The following is a 22,042-nucleotide window of genomic DNA, read 5'->3' on the forward strand; positions in this document are numbered from 1 at the left end:
AATTCCCCCAAACCATCTTCTCAACTTTCCCTCTATCATTTCTCTAATATCTCCACACCTCACCCAATCTCCCTCCACTCAAACAATTCCCCTACTCTCTCCATCTCCCTATATCCACTGACTTGTCACTACTGCTAGAATACTTGGGACTCCACCCAAATTTTGAGAATTTTCCAATCCCTTCTCTCCCTCCCTTGTGTCTTATTCTCTTCACTCAGCTAAGCCAAGAAATAATTAAACACTACAGAAATTGGTCTTGTTTATTGGTTCTTAAAAAGTATCACTTGCAAATTTATTTTCTTTATTGAAAAGATGTTGCAATTGTTGTGCTAAAGAAAATCTTGATGAGAAACAATCGAGTCAGTCTAACAACTACACTTTTTAAATGTTAGCTTCTAATATCTATTGTCATGCATATTGTTAGTATAAATTGTAACGAAAACAGCCCCAGATTAATGCAGGGTTCAAATAGGGGGGCATGCAGGGTTGGTGGGAAAATAAAGCAGTTTAAAGTTGTCAGGTTCAGTCCATGATCCGAGAGGCAGGGTTGTTGTACAGGTAGCCTTAGTTCATTGACAGAGATTCAGTGGAAGATTCTGGGAGCAGCAAGTGCTGATGACAGCTGAGGTAACAGAAGACAGGTTGCTAGGAACAGTCACTAGGACACAGGATCTATCCAGCAATTATTTCATCACGACGTCTTCTATTCCACCTGCGCCTGAAGCAATTGTAGTGACAATAACGGGATGGAAAGGACACAGTGCGGGTACTCCACTCAATGTTAGGATCATGTGTTTCAAGCCAGTGGATTCCGAGAATCAGAGGGTACCTTGGGGCATGAATAATGTCAAACTGGAGCTCTTCAACGTGGTTTCCAATTTTAACTTCAACAGGTGGTGTTTCCTTGGTTATGGGTCCATTAATCAATGGACGGCCATCTACAGTTTCGAGCATTAGAGGGAAGATGTTATTTCGGATGGGCAGCTTCTCTCGAAGAACCACAGAATGGTCAATGCTATTTCTGTAGGAACCTGAATCCACCATTGCTTGCTCAAAGAACTGTCGTCTTCCCAGTCGGATTTCAACCGTAAGCCATAGGGTACGAGACATGGATATTGGAAGTGAGGGGGATGCATATTTGTAGATTGGCCCGTCCGGGTTCCCCCTTACCGCCGGGCCTCGATGTTTCCCGCTTGATGGGCACGATGAGGCTTGACAGGACAGTGTCTGGCAAAGTGACCAGGATGACCACAGTAGAGGCACAAGTGACCTTCACGACGGCGGGCTCGTTCAGCTTCACTGAGGTGTGGGCGATTGCTTGAAGCCTGCGCAGGCAGGTCTTCAGCCAGTGGAATAGCAAGCTCAGCTCTCTCCTCAGAGGGACTTGCCTCTTGTGGACTTAGATCAGGCTTACCACTTAGCTTCTCTTCTAGGGTGATGCACTGGGTGATCAGATCAGATAGACTGGTGGCTGGGCTTAGGCGAGACAGTTCATCTCGGATAGAACTGGCAAGCCCTTCCTGAAATTGGATGCAGAGAGTGCTTTCATCCCAGTTTAGCTCTTGAGCAATGAGGTGGAAGTGGCTTGCATACTGGTAGACATGGTCCTCCCCTTGGCAGAGCTGACGGATGCGGTGGTTGGCATCTTCCATGTTTTCTGGATTGTCAAAAGTATCCTGGAGCACTTGTATGAAACTTTCAAATTGCTCCAGCAGGGGGCTTTGGATATCTACTAAGGGCTGGAACCACTTTCCTGCTTCACCTGAGAAGCGGTTGCCAACAAAGCTTACCAGGGCTGCTTCAGTGGGATACAGGTGCCCTCTAACTCTCATGTAACTATTCAATTGAACCAGGAACTCAGGAAGCTTTTGGGCATCCCCATTGAAGGCCAGTAGGTATTCTAGGGGGAAAGCTTCAGATTCTAACCCGCTGGAGGGCTGTGGAAACTCTGAAGCTGCTGATGTTTCAGCAGCTGTTAGGCCATCTAGGGACTCCTGGGGTGCTAAGAGTCCTAGGAACTCCTGGGCATCAGAAGGATCCAGGAGCTCCTGGGGGGCTGGAAGCTCAAGAGACTCCAAATTTGTTGAGGTCTCCCAGCTTTCTGGTGCCTCCTGGGGTTCCTGGGCATTTGAGGGATCTTGGGGTTCTGAATTCTGGGGCTCCTGGTCTCCTGGGGCATCCTGGGTATCTGGGAGCTCCTGGACATTCTTGAACTCTGGGGGCTTGTGGGCCTCCTTAGCTATTGGGAGCTTCTGAGGCTCCTTGGCCTCTGAGGGCTTTTGGGACTCCCAGACTGCTGAGAGCTCATGGACCATTTGGGATGCCTGGGGACCCTTGGTTGCTGGGGGCTCCAAGGACTTCTGGGGCTCCTGGTCTACTGGGGGCTCCCAGGCTGGGAGGTCCTGAGACTCTCTGGACTTTTGGGGCTCCTTGACCTCTGAGGGCTCTTGGGGCTCCAAGGCTGCTGGGAAACCCAGGGGCTCTGGGGATCTCTTGTACTCCTGGGCCTCAGAAGGCTTCTGGAGTGGTTCATCCTCCTTGGCTGCTCGGGGCTTCTGGAGCTCTGGGATCTGGGACTGCAAGGTAGCATTTTCCTCCATCAGCCTCTGCACTTGAGCCTGCAGAATTTCATTCTCCAATTTCAGAGCAATGTAGGAGGCTGCTAAGTCCTCTACCATCTTTTAAGGAAACGGGCTTGGTTTGGCAGTTTGCTGCCAAGAGAGATTGGGTGACAGTTTGTGAGGTCTTTCTAAAAGCTCCTCACAGGCAGATGTCAGGCTCTGTGAGTTTCCCAGAGGTGGGGATTTGAGCCCCACTAAGGTTGATTAACAAGAGGTCACTGTGAGCCTCCAGAGCTCAGCAAAGGGAGGTGTCAGATACACTGTGAAGAGAGTGGGGTCTGAGGATCAGAAATGGTGTAAAGCACTCATTCAAAATAAATCAGAACAAAACCTGCACAGCAGTGCTGGGTTTCTTTTACTATAGGCTCATATTCATGAGCTGGGTCATATATGCTGGCTCTGACCCCATGCCATTTTAAGAACAGCATCTGACCCAGACTTTGTATTTATTTTGCATTTTACTTTTGAAACTGAACATTATATAAGAAGTAATTTCTCCATATTCTTTTCTGTTTTATATAGTCTTTAATTTCTAATGTCTGCCTAATATCCCAATGTAACACTTGGATTTTAACAGCTGCTTTCAATGACTAAATCAAATGTTTGAGCAATGTGGGGATTTTAAGTTCTGTGGTGGGCCAACCCAAGAGATATTTTTGGGTGGCTGGGGTAGTAGGTAGGGGGGAGCTCTTTCTGACACCTCAGAAATCACACCACATAAGTAACCACATAAGACTAGCCTCAGGAGAAAACAAGCAAAAGTTGACTAAATATATATATGTGCTCAGCAGACACATGCATATTATTTATAAAATGCCTCAAAATAGTTAGGAAAATAATCTTTATAAATGTACGTTACCATTCAGAGACTTAGTCCAGGAGCTCGGCTGTCTGTGTACCCATCGCTGAGAAGGGAAGTGTGTGAATGGCTGTGGAGGCTTGCCTTTTCTGCATACACTGAACTCAAACAAACACACCCACTCCCAGAACACGTTCCAACTCTCCTCTGTAATGTAGCTATTTCAAGTGTGGAAGAGTTTTTTTGACAGTACCTCTCAGTTTAGAGCCACAAGGAAAGTAGGATGCTGTGCCGATGTGAGGCAGCCTCATGTACTCAGTTCTTGGTTACTTTAATAAATATTTGGCCAGGAAATTGGGAGTAATGCCACTGCCCTTGTGAAAAGTTGCAAACATTTCTGAATGACCACAGTGGTTTGGGACTTTATTTTTTACGTCTGTCTCATGTAACCTCCCATCACTCTATCCACACTGGGCCGCTTGTTTAATTCTTACTCAGAAAGCAGCCTGCATCCCCTTAGTCCCTTCCCCCATTTGCCTACTCAGTCCCTAGGGTCCCTTCCACAATGTTTTCTTGGGAACTTTACCATGGACAGATGTAGACAAGGTATAATAGGGTAAGATTGTGGAGGAGGCCAACTTTGTTGGAGTACTTGTAGTAGACTTGCAGGGCCTCTGGTTCCTTCTGAATATCTTGGCCCAGCGTTCTCATCCTTACCTGAGGCACTCAGGTATTCTAGGCAGCACCCAAGTAGCCCATTAGAGGCTAGCCTCTTGAGAAGTGACCTTGCTCAAGATCTCACCTTCTCTTCTCATGACAAATCACAGTCACACCCTGGGCATGGACCATGTGGTCATTTTAGGTAAGACTCATTTTCATCCTAGTAAGGAGTAGGGTTGGGGGTTCTGTCTTTGGCTACCTCAAATCACACATCAAGTTATTTATGGTCCCAAGTCTCCTTTAAAATGATCAGTTCCACATTAGTGAGCATAATGGGATAAACCCTGGTGATAGAATATGCCCAAACCACAGCAAATTGACAGCCTAGACTAGCTGAACCTGAATGCAGAGGCTTTGAAAAGAAAAACAAAATCTTTTGCAAATCAAATAATATTCCCACCTTTCCTTTTGATAATTATTCTTTAGAAATACACTACATAAGAAACACCACCATCATCAGGAAATAATGTGTTCCTCATACGTGAATTTTTCAGATAACTGAAGACTTCCTTTTGAGAATCCAAAACACACAGTTGTTATTTACCTTACCAATTAAAATTTTCAGAGAAATATTTATAGCATGCATTGCACTTCTTTCTCCATTCTTAAGTAGATTATTTTGAATGTAATTTAATTTAATTTTTAATGGCTTGGGATCATACTTAGACAAGCCAGCTCCTTTACTGTGTTTAACACCATGTTGTCTTCTGAAAGCTATTGAGAGGTATTAAGTGTCCTGTCTCCAGATTAAATAACTCCAAATTGCTATACTTCCAAACTTCTTATAATTTCTTTTTACTTTGTATTTTTTCTACTCTTTTGCTATCAGGCTGTCGCACAGGCCTTCACATTGTTACTTATAGGCCTATCTATACTATGTATAGACAAATGTGGCAAATTACTTAGTCTTTCTAAATTTTAGTCTAAAACTCAGTTAATGAAACTGTAAAATGGAACTATTAATTGTACTTAACTTTATAGAATTGTTGCAAAGATTTAATGAAATAATGCATGTAAAATGCTTAGCACAGCGTCTAGCAGCTAGTAATACCCAATGAAGGTTAATAATAATAATAATAATAATAATAATAATAATAATAATAATTAATAATAACTGTAGCAGCAGTTATATCATTTTAATTTATTCTTTTTAATTATCTGTTAATTGGGAAACTGGATATTTAAACTTGATATAATTGTGTAAGGCAGAACAAGAGATCTCGTATGAAGAAATCTACACTGCGTGGATTTTACAGCAGTGCCTTTTCACCACTCAGGAGGTTTTTTTTTTTTTTTTCCTTCCTGGCAGGGTTATGGATGATTTAGTTCACCAAATAATGTTCTAGAATCAGAACTGGAGGCACCTGAGCATGAAGATGAGATGATTAACAAAGGGATTGTGGAACAGCCAAAGTAGATGTTTAAAAAGTCCATGGACTAAAGCATTCAACAGTGCCTTGCCTATAGGTATATTTATTCAGTTGATAAACGCAGGAACTTCCCCCCACCCCTGCTAAAGAGCAAAGATCCAACTCAAAGTCCTTAAGTACAAGTTCCAAACTGTCTAAACAGAGAATTATTCTGAGTGGAAAAAAGAGCTACACTTACTTTTGTGAAAATGCCTAAAGTAACTTTAATATCCTGAATTAGTCAAGTAAGAATAGAAAAGTAATCACATCCAAACTCTCATAATGTTTCCCCTACACGTTAATCCTTCTTACAGTCACAACACGATGGAATTTATGGAGATTTAGAATGGTTATGAAAACATTTTAAGTAAATGAGGTTTTTTTTTTTTTAAACTGGGCAAATGAATTTTTAGGGAAAAGAAGACAAATATGTTCATTTAACAGATATAAAAAGACTGTACAATTATGCTCAGTTGGGTTAATAAGTTACATATGTTAATTGTTGGCTTAGGGAGCAAGGGAAGGGAGAAGTTGAATATGATGAAATTCTACTTTGTACACTGCACTAAGAATTATAATTTAATTTTGTTGGCAAATGTACAATCTGAAACATTTTAGGTTTCTGCTGGGGTCTTCTTTCCCAAAACTGACTAGGCTGCATCTTTAAGCAACTCAAGCTCCTGCCCCTCTTTCTTCCCATCCGGAAAAGAGTCAACAGGACAGGTTACCCCACAGGCCTCTGGCACAATGCCCAGCTACCCCTTGGGGGAAGTCCCACCCTGGTGTCTATTTTGTTCACATGTTATTCCTATGGTTGTGTTAGAGGCTTGCAGCACTTTCCTAAATTTAACCCATAATATGCTTAGTACAGATTGAAACTTTTGATTGTCATAAACACTATACAGCACTGGGGCAACAGGAGTTCCCAATTCCTTTAGAAGTTGGAAGTTTCCAGGAATTCTCCTTACTCATATAACTGGGATCCAGAGCATGTGGTAATGGAATAGGAATACGGTCTACCCCAGTACAACTCTGAAGGAGTCAACGTTTGTCATCCTTCCATCTTCTTTTATGATATTTACCATCTTTTAATTTTATTTCTTGTCCTATGCATGCTTAGGTGGCCTTTCGCCTTGATCAGCTATCACTTTGGAAAAATGAATCCCTACTGAGTTCTAAAAGCATCTTTCTTGGGGTGTTTGCATTTTTGTATGGTATTCTGGAAGGCTGCAACCCCTTCAAGATCCCTCTGTTGGGAGAGAGATTCTGGGACAGAGATACCATTTTAACATCTTTTAGATCACACCATTCAGGTGGCCTTATATTTTTTTTCTTATAAGCCTGGCCCAGTATGGCTTTTAGCATCAGCAGATTTGCTTAATGATTTCAAGCTCTGGCTTCATTTAACCCTAGTGATGTACTGACCAGGCTGCCACAGCTAAGGGCTGAAGCTAACACCATCACAGCCTAACAAAGGAATAGGTAACCTTTGCTATAACCCCACCTCTGGGATGTCCTTCTTGTAAGGATGAGGCCCTCTCCTTTACTTCCTGGAACTCTACTCTCTGGGATTTGTCAGTGCTGTTTCACCCAGAAAGCACACTTATGGCATAAGCAATGTAGAAGTGAGAGAGGGAAAGGGAGAAGGAGAGGGGAACAGAGGTGGGAAGGAGAGCAGAGGAAAGAGGGAGGGGAGGGGAGAGGGAAAGATCATAGAAAATCTAGAAAGATGCTTAAGAACCAACATACATACATTTGATCAGTTAAAGTTTATGGTTTAACATTTTAAAAATCACATGATAGCAGACTATCTTTTAATGCTTAGGCTTACCTAAACAACTCTAAAGGTCTTATTCAAGCAATGGGGGTGGTATGGTCTTTATAGGATTGTAGAATGTTAAAGGGGTGGTGATAGGCTATCAGTAGGACTGGGGAGGAATGTTGGAGTGTACTGATGGGAGGTATACCGTGAATGTGGTGCTTAGGAGGGAGAATATCAACCCTACCAATTCATTTTTGCAGTGAGGTAAAAAAGAGATGATAGTTGTGACAATGCTTTGAAAAGATGTGATAATGGAAAGAGTGCAAGCTTTGAAGTAAGGCAGGCCTAGGTTCAATTGCAAGCTCTGCTCTTTACAAGCTGTGTGATCTTGGTCAAGTTACTTAAATTCTCTGAGACTTAGTTTCCTTACCTGGAAAGTAAGGGGTAATAATAGGTCATTACTGAATTGCTGTGAAGATTAGAAATAATATTAATACCTAACAGTAGGCATTTGCTGAGTTGTAGCTGATGATGAAAATCATATCAATAGTAAAAAGGATTGCCACTGATTTTCTTTATCAGTTTATCTAGTACATTCAAACAAAATTCCTCTCAACTTTTTCTGTACAATCCCGCTATAATTAATACAACTGCTCCACAAATATTTATTGAACATTCAGGTGGCTAAAAGAATTTTGTTGCAGTTGTTTGTGTGTGTGTGTCGCATGTGTGTACATTGCGTGTATGAGTATTGTGTGTGAGTGTTTGAGTTGTGTATGCTGGGTGAAGAATACAAAGATGAATCCACTTGAAGTCTTTTCTCAAAAAGTTTACAGGACAGTATGCAGGCAAAATACATACTTTAGTAATTAATAACATAGAAATCTCCTAGTGTTAAATGTCATATAAGAGATACAGATAAAGTCTAATGAAAGTAGAACAGAGAGAGTTTGTGACTGTGGTGCGGTGGGTCGAAGGGAGTAAGGGGTAGAATATGGGAAGGCTTAGAAAAAGAGATGACTTTTCAGCTGCACTTTTGAGTTGGGCTTCAAAAAAAGGGTAAAATTTGATCATCCCACTACGGAGGTGAAATTAGAATGGATGAAGAAAACGACATTTCCAATGGAGGAAATAGTGAAAATAAAGGCCCATTGGTTGGCAGTTATAGCTTATGAATGGACAAGCAGCAGTTCAGTTTGGATGAAGCCTGGGATATACACAGGAAGTATACAAGTTCACAGACATATAATGTGATACATAGCTAATGAGAAAGTTGAGATTCAGCAGAAGTGACAATAAAAAGCAAATGTTTTATATATATATATATATATATATATATATATACATACACACACCTGGTCATGAAATATTTGTCATGAATTTCTAACTGCCCTATGTATTTTCTTAATTTATGAAACTACTGGCACCCGTTAGACATCCCACCACCCCTCCCAAGAATACCTGATAGAGCTTGACTATATCAGCTGATTTCTCTCTTAACATTTCCAAGAACTTTTTAATATGTGTTTTCCTAATACCCTGTAATCTTGCCTATGATGTTCTCCATGCTCAGAATGTTTAAATTCTCTTCCTCCTCTAAGCCAGGTATTAAACAAGAAAGACTATCTCATGTTAACCCCAGCACGGACCTCTTAGTTTAGCTATTACATCTCAATTATTTCTTCCTGGTGCATATTTACATATTTCCCCATTTCCTTCCATTCCATTTATGCCATAATTTTGTTCTTGTCACTGCCGTATTTGATTTTTCTAGCACAGCTGGATTATCTAAAACTGAGTTCTTTGTGCATATCCCTGACAGAAAAATAGCTCCCCCTCTTATTCTCTGATTATTTCTTGGCTGAAAGACTGAAGCAGAAAATATCATTAGCGAGGAGTCACATCAGATTTCTAGGACATTTGTATTTTATTCATGCATGCCAGCAGAGAAAGGTCCAACAGCATGTGGAAATGGGAAAGATTACACTGATGAATTATTTATCAAGTGCTGAAAAGGCATTTTGGTTTTCTTAACTTTTAGAGAGAGATTAGTGATTTCTTTTTTCAGCTGCCTTCAAGCAAGCCAGGTGGTACTTATGGTGCACTTTTTGCTTTCAACATTTGTGTAAGCCAGATATGCTGCAATATAGTCACTGTGCTAGATTAGGGTGACTGCAGTAGATAGCAAAGTTTGAATCATAAATATTTTTATTTAAAAATAACTCCATGGGGAACATTTCTGTCAAGTTTCACAAGAAACTGTTAATCATAAGTGACCGGGTAAGGGGGATGGAGAGGACTTTTATTTTCATTTTACATTTTTCTGGAGCATTTGGGTTATTTTTGAAATATAAGCATAAATTTCTTTTTTCTTCATTTAAAAAATAGATTTATTGAAATATAATTGATATCCAAAACTGCACATATTTTTTGTGTACTGTTTGAAAAGTTTGGACATAAGCACCCATGATACCATTAACACAAAGTAGTAGACACATATCCAACATCTCACGGAATTTCTTTGTGTCTTTTTTTTTTTTTTTGGCTTGTGTGTAGTAAGTACACTTAACATGAGAATACCCATATTTTTTTATGAAGACAGAAAAAGTAGTCTTATCACCAGGCTGTGGCCTCATGTTCAAGTTTCTTGATCTGGCATTCAAAGCCCTCTAAGATGTAGTTCTATCTTATCTCTGCAGCAGTGCTTCTCTTTTTCCTTACTCATGTCTGACTAGGCTTGTTAGTCTCTCCGTTTTGCCACTCACATGACACAGTCAGCCAGCCTTTGTTCACATGTCTACGCTCTCTGACTGACTTTCCAAGTTTAGAAATCTGACCCTTCTTTCTAGACCCTGGTCAGAAGCTGCTTCCTTCAAAGAGCCTTACCTGATTTCCCTCATCCACACTTCCTGTTGCAAATGAAGCCAACACTGATTTAAGTTCTCTGTTGGGATCTAATTATATTTTGTTTGAGTTTTCTCTGGTTAGTTAGAGGAGCCAGATTCTTGTTCTGTCACAACCTACTGTGTGATCTTGGGTAGGTAGCAATCTCTCTGGATGTGTTTCCTTATCTAGAAAATGAGGGATGTTGGATGATTTCCTAAATGCCCTCTAGTTCTAACAATCTAGGTTTCTAATATTTGTGAAAGGAACTTCAAAAGTCTCCAAAGCACTATAAAACAGAAATTGATATTAGGATTACACATTTTTATTCCCCACAACTTTTGGTAAAGTAACTGCATTTCTGACAAGCTGCTTGCATGAATAATCTTTAAGTTTGATAAAACCTCTACTTCTTTGGTTAACAAGGTCCAACTTTTCAAAAAATTGGAAAGTCTGTTTTTTACATATTAGGTGCACCAATTTAAACATTTTCTATGTCTTTCTTTTTTGAGCTAAAAATCATTTGAAGATATTTTGATTAATTGTGCACTTGGCATTAATAACCTGTTTCAATTCTCTGTTTCATCAAGCTTGACAATTTGTAAATGTCCTGGTATTATGCTTTAATAATTTGTCCTGGAGAAACTAGCTTCTCAGAAATGACAGTTAATATTACCGTTCCCATACATTTTCCATGGAAATAACAGCAGCAGCAACAACAACAAACACTTCTCTAGCACTTACTATGCCCTAGGCACTGTACTATATTCTGCTTATATTGCTTATATTATATTATGGGGCCGACTCTTGCCTTCTGAGATGGCCTGCACTCTGTCTATGGAATGTGTATCTCCCTGAATAAATTTGTTTCACTTTACTCTGGCTCACTCTTGAATTCTTTCCTGCAGAAGGCAAGAACCTATTCTCCAGTAACATTTTAATTAATTTGTACTAATTTTAAAGTTGATTAAAAATCAGGAGATCCTACAAAACAATACAGATTTCTAATGTCTCTTGAAAAATTGAGAGATCTATACTAGGCCCACATTCCTATATGGAAACAACCAATAGGAGCTGAGTAAATATTGGCTGCTTCTTTATTTGGAGAATACTCTAATTTCCTGCAGTTCCTACCACTACCTATTGCATTACACCTACTTGCTTTACTATTAAACTTTTTCTGCCTGGTTCCTTGTAGACAATTGAGCCAGAGCTTTAATCCTTGATATATTATCATTAAAGTCCCTTCAAGCTTCAACATACAATGATTCTATGTGAAGTTAAAAAATACACTGATACACACCAGAACATGGATGAATCTCAAAAACACATTGAGTGAAAGAAGCCAGAAACAAAAGAGTAAATAATTTAAAAATGACCATTTTTGGAAGTTTAAGAGCAGGCAAATTTAATCAATAGTTCTACAAGTCTGAATAGTAGTTACACCTGGGGATGAAGGTTTATTGACTGGGAAGAAGCACAAGGGAACTTTCTGTGTGTGGGTGATAGAAATATTCTATATATTGATCTGGGTAATGATCACATGGGTGTACGCATATGTAAAAAGTCACTGAAGATTTGTGCACTGCAGGAATTGTATATTGCGTTTTAAGCAAGGTACTTATAAAACAATGATGTTCAGCAATTCTCAAATGTTAGTCCTCAAAAGCTGGCATCAGAATAATCTGAGAGTTTTCCTTAAAAGCAGATTTCTAGGACCCAGCAAAGACCAACTGTTCTAGAATCTCTAGAGGTGGAGCCTTGCAACCTATAGTTTAACAAGTACTGAGAACTTCAGGATGGAGGCAGATATGAGGATTCCTGTTCTTTTTCTCTGGAGCTTTAAAATCAAGTTCTGAATGAGTTAATTTCTTAGTGTTCAGTTGGGATGAGGGGCGGAGAAAGAACTCAACCCTCTAAAAGTCATTCTGAGCAAAGATTTGTTTTGTCATTTACTTAGGAGTATGCTTGTGGTTTTTGGGGAGATGATGTGTGTGTGTATGGGGAGTAGTGGTAGGGGATTGACTAATAATAGGATGCTAACTTTTTTTTTTTTTTTTGGTGGTGGGAGGTAATAGAATGCTAATTTTAAAGAAAGATTAATTCTAATGTTTCTCCAAAGGTGCTTAAGAAGGTCAGCACAAGTATCATCAAGTTAGCTAGATTATTTGAGGACTAGTATGGTATGAACTGATGGTCAAAATACTTAACTCACTCTAGGTTCTGAAAAATTGAAGGAAGGCTCTGCCCTCATCACAATGTTTAAGTTGTCTTCTACCCTGCCTGCCTGCTTTTGGATAACTTCCTCCTAGGTGCTAGCCTTAACCTCTGCCATAAATTCTTTCTCAGTAGTCTGAGTCAGTGACTTTCTCAGCTTCTCTTCAAAGGAGAGCTTACATTTGAAAGGGATGCTCAGAAAGCAATATTTAATGTTTAACTCCAAGGTGAGTCCTGTATGATGATGCTTCAGGACAGAAGTTATAGACCAATGGGAGAAAGATTTTAGTATAAAACTAACTCTGTTTTTTGAGACAATCCAGACTTTACACTATGAACCCACTTGTACTCCGAATGGACCTTTGTTTCTTTATCTGTAAAATAAGGTGCTGTGTCCTGGGAGATTGCACAATGATACATGACTAGTGAGTGCCAAAGGTGGGCTCCAAATGCCCAAGTCTTGATATAACTATGTATACATGATACAAACAGGCTTGAGAGCAGGATCTGCCATTTGCAGAACCCTTAGGTATCTGCTAAGGTAGAAATTAAGATGCATAATTTAATTTCTGTATTTCCCAAAGCATAATATTTACAGAGTAACTAAAACCTTTAGTTTTCTGTGTGTACTTTTTTCCCCTCAAAATAAATCAACTCAGGTGTCATATATGTCTGCTTGAGATGAGATCTGTGGGCCTGTGAATGTTTATCCTTCCTTCCAAAGAGTCTCTTTTACCCTAGTTCCATTGTCTGAAAATATGCCATTTTACATTTATCATCTTTCCCTACTAAGAAAAATATATTCTTTCGCATTAAATATTGCCTCTGTATGGGGTTGTATAGTGTCCTCCCAAAGTTTGTGATCATGGATTTTCTCCACGGACTTGGAGTCTCAGAATGTGACCTTATTTGGAAATAAGGTCTTTGCAGATATAATTAGTTAAGATGTGGTCATCCTGGATTAAGGGGGACCTTAAATCCAATGACTGGTGTCCTCTAAATAAAACCACGTGAAGATATAGAGACATATAGAGAAGAAAGCCATATGAAGAAGAGGCAGAGACTGAAGTGATACATCGACAAAGCAAGGAATGTCAAGAGCCATCAAAAGCTAGAAGAGACAAGGAAGGGATTCCTCTCTAGAGCTTTCAGAGGGAACACAGCCCTGCTGACATCCTGATTTTGGAATTCTGTCCTCCAGAACTTCAAGAAAATAAATTTCTCAATTTATTTTATTTATGTTATGGCAACCCTAGGAAACTAATACAGCTTCTTATACTAAGTCCTGGAAGAGAGGCCCTTGGGTGGGGGATTCTATGAAGTCACTGACACTTCAGTGAGAGAGCACTGGATTGAGGGGAAGGAGACACTAGAAGGGGTAGAAGACCTCAGAAGCTGGGCAAGGAGAAGAAACATGGTGTGTTTTGTAAATTACACAAAGACTAGCCCTGTGGAGAGTCATTCAAATGCTCCTACTGAGGCCAACTTTCTGTCCTATACCAATACGGAGTTAACAGTGAGCAGTTGTTGCCCTAGCTAACTGCTCAGGAACTAGGGGTTGAAAATAACTTCCATAGCTTGAAGACATGAATCCTGCCCAGTCTTTTTCCTCCCCAGAAATCATCACTTGTGAGTGGCCTGGCCCCGGGGTAACATACATGAATACTAAGAGTTTGGCAAGCAAGAAAATGCACCCTATGTGGCCCCCATTCCTCTGTCTCAATCAGAATTGGGAAATTTGCTATTATCTTTAAATGATCTTTTGTATTTGTTTATTTGTTTTGGTTGTTTGCCTTTTTGAAAATTCATCTGGTTATTTGTTTTACCCCTTTCCTATTTTGGCAATGCCTTTCTAGGCTTGGCTAAATTTGGCTTCATTTTCTGCATCAGGTTATATATAACTTTGACTCACCCAGGGGAATGGGGGTGACTGGGGGTCTTAGGATCTGTTAGCATTTCTGTGACTGGGCCAGTGTGGGTGGCTGTTTTCAATTCATTTTAGAGTTTACTTTTGGTCTTATCTGCTTCCCTGAGAAAGTCCTTCAATTTTTGCCTTTTCACATCTAAAATGCCTCTATCTTGTCTGAGTCTCAGTGTTGGTGAGTGGCTGTCACAAGCAAAGACATATATCTAACTATATTAAGTCCATTTTTGTAGGCTGCAATTTTGCTACCTTTGTCTTCAGCATGGATCTTTGCTGACATGGAGTATGATTTCTGAGTCAGATATATTAAAAATGTAAAGACTTGCCATATAGAGTTAGTGGTGTGACTTGAAGGGTCTGATGGAAAGGCCCCTTCTTATCTCTGCACCAAAGGAAAAAAGCTGCTTACTTAATGATTCTGTCTATGATTCATTTGCATGCTCAAGTAGGCCTCATCTGTTTTTTTAATCTGTTCCATGCAATGTCTGTGAAATGATGATTGATTGATTGATTGATTGATTGATTTTTTAATTTTTGTATTTGTCTTTTATTGTAGGATTAGTTCTTTATATGCAGGGAAGTTACTATATTTTTACTTTTTTAACATTTTTATTGATTTATAATCATTTTACAATGTTGAAATGATCATTTATAATAGTGATTGAAGAGTGAACTAGCACACGTTGCTCTCATTATCTACATCATGATTCCTAAAGCCATGTTCTTCTGGAGTTACTGGGTTAGGAGTCAAGGAACAATTTTTCCTTGACTATGAATTTCACACTGTTAATTTCACCTTTTATGAGAATCCTGTAATGCACTTTAGAGGGAATCACAAATGTTAGTATCTGTCTCCCAATCTGGTCTGACAAATCCCAGGTCTGAACAATTTGGATAAATAAGTTTAATGAACAGACAAAAGATTTCAGTTCCAGTGATTGTAATGAGCAAATGATTCAAAGATGTTATTTTCTGTCTAAAGTTTTCATTATCTGACATTACCTTAAATATGTATTTGTTTTCTTATTTATTGCCTATTTCTTCCAATAGAATGTTACCTCATTAGGACAGGAAATTTGTATTATTCTCCACTGATTCTTTAGTGCCTAGAATGGTGCCTGGCACTTAGTAAGAACTCAATAAATATTTGTGGAATGAATGAATGAATAAATTAATGATGCATATTCTCTTAGAGTTAGGGAAGCTTTCTCTAAAGATCATCTAACCTAGACTCTCACTCCATAACATCCTCTTCAACATCTTTGACAACTACTCATCCAGTCCTGCCTCAGGTCCCTCAGGGGCAGGGGACTCACCATCTTCCCAGACACCTCATTTTACTGTTACCAAAGAGTTCTTCCTTTTGTTGAGTTCAAATCTATCTCACTGAAATGTTCACTGCTTAGTCTTTATCTTGCCTTTTGCAGCCACATGGGTTAAGTTCTAATTTTTCAAAGTAATAGCCCTGAAAGTTTGTGAAGATTGCACTGATATTCTCCATAAATCTTCTCCATGTGAAACAACCTCAATTTCTTTAACTGTTTTTCATATAATATGCTTTTGAGTATCCCCTCATCATCCTTGCACTCTTCTATGACCATTTATTTATGCTACAGTATTATGGTCTGGCAAGTTCTCAGTGTGGTACAACTATCCACTCCTTGCTCAACAGAAACATTCATCAGAAGTTCACGGGTGTATATGTTTATCAGGTTCCACATCTAACTGTCCTAGGATTCATCCCACATTTCATCATTTTGTCCACAAGGACATCATGAAAGACTTTGTAAAATGATTGCTAAAATCCAGACATAGTAATCCATTCCACTAATCCATTAGTATATTAACCATACCTAAAAATGAAGTGAGGTTAATCTGTTTAGTAAAGCAATACCAGGTCTTCATTTTCCCTACCCACTTTTGAATGATCATAAACTATCTATTTGAAATAACTGATGCAAAATATTTGGGAAATTAAAACATTTAAGAGCACTCAAGAACTTCAAAATATCTTTATAATTTTTAGGAATTTTTCAGATACATGTATACATCTATATTTGCATTTATATCTATGCCTCTATCTATCTATCTATCTATCTATCTATCTACATCAATAGATGAAAGAAAGAATGTGGAATGTGTCTGTTTCTGAGAGTATATATGTGGTGTGTATGTGTTCTCTATATTTTTGGCAGGAGAATCAGTGGGGAAATAGTTATAAATTCTTATAATTAGACTTTTAAATCAATGCTTTTGCAAGGTGAGTAGCAGAAATGCAAATTCCCCTTGTTTTATTGTTTCACTACATTAAGGCACAGATTCAAAGATGTAGCTCTGGCTTTATTTAGAACCTCATTTAAAAAATAAAACTATGATAAAAGATATTTTTTTCTTTTCTTTCTTCCCCTCTCCCCAGTAAAGCACATATCCCAGAGAATGTGGTCTGCAGGAAATCTGGAGGAAGACCTTTGATGCTCAGAGTCCTTGTCCCACAAACTTCTATTGTCCAGGTAACACTACATTCTCTTGTTTGTGTGAGTGAATAAAACCCCATTGTATAAGTTCACTTTAGATATTTTTCTCTTTCTGAGACAGGCAAAGATAAAATATTTTTGTATTTGAGGTACAGAATAATTAAATATCTAGTACTAACCTAAAACCTGGGGCATTGAAAAGAGAACCTCACCAAATTAATTAAAACATTTGAACTTATCAAAAGCAAGGGATTTTAAAAACTTATAAAAATTCAAGTACTTTTTCCCTCTCTCTCTGTCTCTCTTTCTCAATCCTTCTTTTTCTTTCTCTCTTCCTTCTCCTTAATCCTCCTTCCCTCTCTCTTTCAAATCAATTCCCAGTGTTTTCTCCCTTCACCCTTAATTAAAATCTTCCCCTTCTAAGTCATTTACCAATTTGATTAGTAGGGTCCCTGCCAACTCAAAAACTCTGATTCATTAAGTATAGACTAAACATAATGAATATTTTGTTACTTGACTATAAAGGTTCAGTGAGTTCAGGTTATAAATACCCTGTTCTCCTAAGTCTTAAATTTTACTGAAAGTCAGTTTTCCTTAAGCTTAAATTTTGGTCATTTACATACCACTTTCCTAATATCTGCTATATTCTTGTCACTTTTATTATTAATTGCTTACTATTTTTAAATTAACTTTATTATAAATTTAAATATCTATTTTATCATTATCCTAAATATTTGGGTTTTTGGCATCATGGGCTAGATGTGCTAGATAATGTTAAAAACAAAAAATTTGTCTATGTACCATTTAAAATTATCTACAAATCACCAGTATTATACATATCTAACTAAATAGTCTACCTTCTGACATGACTTCTGTAGTCTTGATTCATGGACTATAGCTTTTATTTCTCTTTATTCAGAAATCCAGAAGTTCATTATAATATAACTGCCAGCAATCAGATCAACACTATCCAGTATCATACCTATTTGTGGGACAATAGGGTGAGACAACTGGTGATGAGATTGGGTGAAGGAGTTTGTGTCTTTTCATTGTCTTTTCCCTTGCCCCTCTCCTATGTGTCAGTTTTATAATTTTTTTTTCAGTTTTCAATCATCTACTATATACATGATTAAGAAGTCCTTGAGAAGTTTGTTGAATCTTACCTTTTGCCCTTGATTTGAGCATGATAGAAACATAATGGAAATAGCATTAAAAAGCAAAATGAGTTTTCTTCTCAGAGGTAACATGAAACTGCATTGTTTTAGCTTCAGGGCCCAGATGACTTGATCTGTGGCAGCCATTTTTGGCTTACTATTCCAGCTGAAATAATAAATTCAGAGTACGGTTAGAATTGTCCTCAACTTCAGCATAGTAGAGAGTCTTTCATGCCTATAGTCAGGATGGTTAGATTTTAACTGGTCTAAGGACTTTATGCTGATCCTTCAAAGCCTTTCAGTAGCCACTGTCCAATCTTTCTTACAATGATCACTTACCCTTGGTCCTCTAGCTCCTGGGTCAAAAATTGGCAGAGAGGAGATTGACATTGTCATCACTATAGAGGTTTGACAGAAAACAGTTCCACCTCCAGGAAATATTTGTTTCCCCTTAGGCATTATGTCCATAATTCAGAGTTGCCTGGCTAGGGATGTATGGGTCAACTTATTAGGCATTTTTCAAGCATGTCCATCTGAATCAAAAGATCTACTGTACACGTGTCCATTCTCAACTATCTTACTTCTAAACCAAATGAAATAAAACAACACAAAACCAGCATAAGTACTGGCTAATCTTGAGTTACTATTATAAACATAATTAACGTAACGTAATTCATAATTCAAAGTAAAATGTTAAGAAATACAAAGATTTTGGTTTTTAACAAAGATGTACAGTGTCTTCCTCAGAAGATTATTGACAGAGTTTAAAGGAGTCATTACAAAGAACATCTCACAAGGTACTGACCAGGAGAGGTTTATTATGTTTTACTTACAAGCTGTCTCTGGAATTAAAGTTTCACTTCTTGATAATGGGATGACATAACATGACATATAGATATGATGTCCTATTTCAGAGGATATCTTAGGGAAAAACACAATCAAAAGTCTTCATGCTTTTAATTGGCTCTAGAACATTAAAGAATGAATCCAGAAGTACAAATGGTATAGATTAATGGTTCTCAAACTTTAAACTGTATCAGTATCTCCTGGAGGGTTTATTAAAACAGAAACTTCTAGGTTCCATTTCTAGAGTTTCTGACTCTGTAGGTCTGGGGTGAGGCCTGAGAATTTGCATACCTACAAGTTCCCGGGTGATGCTGATGCTGCTGTTCTGAGGAACCACGCTTTGAGAAACATTGGATTAGAGCCAAATATGGCAAAGAAGTTCCATGGTCTTCAGAAGAGATAATGTCAGCATTTCTGTAGGATATAAATAAAAATTTAAAAATCACAGAAAAGCAGAGGGACAAACATTTACTGAGCATCTACTGCATGTGATGTACTTGCTAGATTCTTTACACAGATAAATTTCATTTTGACTACATTAGCTGCACTTTTCAGGTGGAAAAGAAACTTAGCAACATTAATAAATTTTCCCAAGTTCACATAGCTAGTAGCTGGTGGAGCTGAGACTCAAACTCAAGTTTGTATGGCTTCAAAGCTTATAGTTTTTCTACTAAATCAATTGTTTTTTAATATGCATAAATCTGATTTTGTTTGTTTGTTTGTTTGTTTTTTTGCTTAGAGAGGTAATAGTATCCAGGGAAAGTGGAGTGAAGTGAGTGCCAGAACAATCAGGCTCCAGCTCTGACTCTGCCACTAATTTCATTTATTGATCCATCAGTTCAGGCACCCATACCCCCACCTATGCCTCCAAATATGCATTTGCTCATTCATCAAACATTACTTGAAAATTCGTAGCATTTTAGCTCTTCATTGTATGTAAATACTTTCCTTTCTTTAGGCTTCACTTTTTTTCATGTGTGCAATGAGAAAATTAGACCAGATGATTTCTTTTTTTAATTTTTTTTAATTGAGTTTTAGTCATTTTACAATGTTGTGTTAAATTCTAGTGTAGACGCAATTTTTCAGTTATACATGAACATATATACATTCATTGTCACATTTTTTTCGCTATGAGCTACCACAAGATCCTGTGTATATTTCCCTGTGCTATACAGTATAACCTTGTTTCTCTGTTCCGCATTTTAAAATTCCAGTCTGTCCCTTCCCACCCCCAGACCCCTTGGCAACCACAAGTTTGTATTCTATGTCTATGAGTCTGTTTCTGTTTGTATGCATGTATGTATGTATGTATGTATGTATGTATGTATGTATGTATGTATTTATTTTAGATTCCTCATATAAGCAATCTCATATGGTATTTTTCTTTCTCTTTCTGGCTTACTTCACTTAGAATGACATTCTCCAGGAACATCCATGTTGCTGCAATTGGCATTATGTTGTCAGTTTTTGTGGCTGAATAGTATTCCATCATATAAATATATAACAGCTTCTTTATTCAGTCATCTGTTGATGGACATTTAGGCTGTTTCCATGTCTTGGCTATTGTAAATAGTGCTGCTATGAACATTGCAGGTGTCATTTTGAAGTCATATATCCAGGGTTCCTTCTGGATATATGCCCAGGAGCAGGATTCCTGGGTCATATGGTAAGTCTATTCCTAGTCTTTTGAGGAATCTCCATACTGTTTTCCACAGTGGCTTTCCTTGCTTCCCTCTCCCACTCTTAATGATTTAGATGTCTTCCTTTACAATTTTGTGTTTATTCTTTTTGTAATTCATGGCAGTTATCTCCTTTCCAGTTATGAGTTTCTCATTTTTGTAGCATCCTGCTTCTTTTCTTTTTCTTTTTTTTTTAACATTTTTTATTGATTTATAAACATTTTACAATGTTGTGTCAAATTCCAGTGTTCAGCACAATTTTTCAGTCATTCATGGACATATACACACTCATTGTCACATTTTTTCCTCTATGAGTTGTCATAACATTTTGTGTATATTTCCCTGTGCTATACAGTGTAACCTTGTTTATCTGTTCTACAATTTTGAAATCCCAGTCTATCCCTTCCCACCCTCCACCCCTCTGGTAACCACAAGTCTGTATTCTCTGTCTGTGAGTCTATTTCTGTCCTTTATTTACGCTTTGTTTTTGTTTGTTTGTTTGTTCTTGTTTTTGTTTTTTAGATTCCACATATGAGCGATCTTATATGGTATTTTTCTTTCTCTTCCTGGCTTACTTCACTTAGAATGACATTCTCCAGGAGCGTCCATGTTGCTGCAAATGGCATTATGTTGTCGGTTTTTATGGCTGAGTAGTATTCCATTGTATAAATATACCACTTCTTCTTTATCCAGCCACCTGTTGATGGACATTTAGGCTGTTTCCATGTTTTGGCTATTGTAAATAGTGCTGCTATGAACATTGGGGTGCAGTGTCATCCTGAAGTAGATTTCCTTCTGGATACAAGCCCAGGAGTGGGATTCCTGGGTCATATGGTAAGTCTATTCCTAGTCTTTTGAGGAATCTCCACACTGTTTTCCATAGTGGCTGCACCAAACTGCATTCCCACCAGCAGTGTAGGAGGGTTCCCCTTCTCCACAGCCTCTCCAGCATTTGTCATTTGTGGATTTTTGAATGACGGCCATTCTGACTGGTGTGAGGTGATACCTCATTGTAGTTTTGATTTGCATTTCTCTGATAATTAGTGATATTGAGCATTTTTTCATGTGCTTTTTGATCATTTGTATGTCTTCCTTGGAGAATTGCTTGTTTAGGTCTTCTGCCCATTTTTGGATTGGGTTGTTTATTTTTTTCTTATTGAGTCGTATGAGCTCCTTATATATTCTGGAGATCAAGCCTTTGTCAGTTTCACTTGCAAAAATTTTCTCCCATTCCGTAGGTTTTCTTCTTGTTTTACATCTGGTTTCCTTTGCTGTGCAGAAGCTTGTAAGTTTAATTATGTCCCATTTGTTTATTCTTGCTTTTATTTCTTCTAGGAGAAAATTTTTGAAATGTATGTCAGATAATGTTTTGCCTATGTTTTCCTCTAGGAGGTTTATTGTATCTTGTCTTATGTTTAAGTCTTTCAATATTTCTTTTAGCATGGGTTTAGTGTTGCTAAACTCTTTTAGTTTTTGCTTGTCTCTGAAGTTCTTTATCTCTCCTTCTATTCTAAAGGATAGCCTTGCTGGATAGATTATACTAGGCTGCATCAT

At 38.2% G+C, this 22,042-nt stretch overlaps 1 protein-coding gene across 1 annotated transcript; it reads right to left on the reverse strand.

Annotated features, from left to right (window-relative positions):
• Positions 1-246: 246 nt before the first annotated feature.
• RTL3 (retrotransposon Gag like 3) lies at positions 247-3,602 on the reverse strand. The gene is made up of 2 exons (XM_074358891.1): positions 3,481-3,602; positions 247-2,881 (listed from the first exon to the last, which is right to left on the reverse strand). Exon 2 carries the CDS (start codon positions 2,676-2,678, stop codon positions 1,167-1,169), a length of 1,512 nt encoding a protein of 503 aa, XP_074214992.1. The 5' UTR covers positions 2,679-2,881; positions 3,481-3,602; the 3' UTR covers positions 247-1,166.
• Positions 3,603-22,042: the final 18,440 nt, after the last annotated feature.

Source organism: Camelus bactrianus, chromosome X (genome assembly GCF_048773025.1).
Source record: "Camelus bactrianus isolate YW-2024 breed Bactrian camel chromosome X, ASM4877302v1, whole genome shotgun sequence".
Lineage (NCBI taxonomy): Eukaryota > Metazoa > Chordata > Mammalia > Artiodactyla > Camelidae > Camelus > Camelus bactrianus.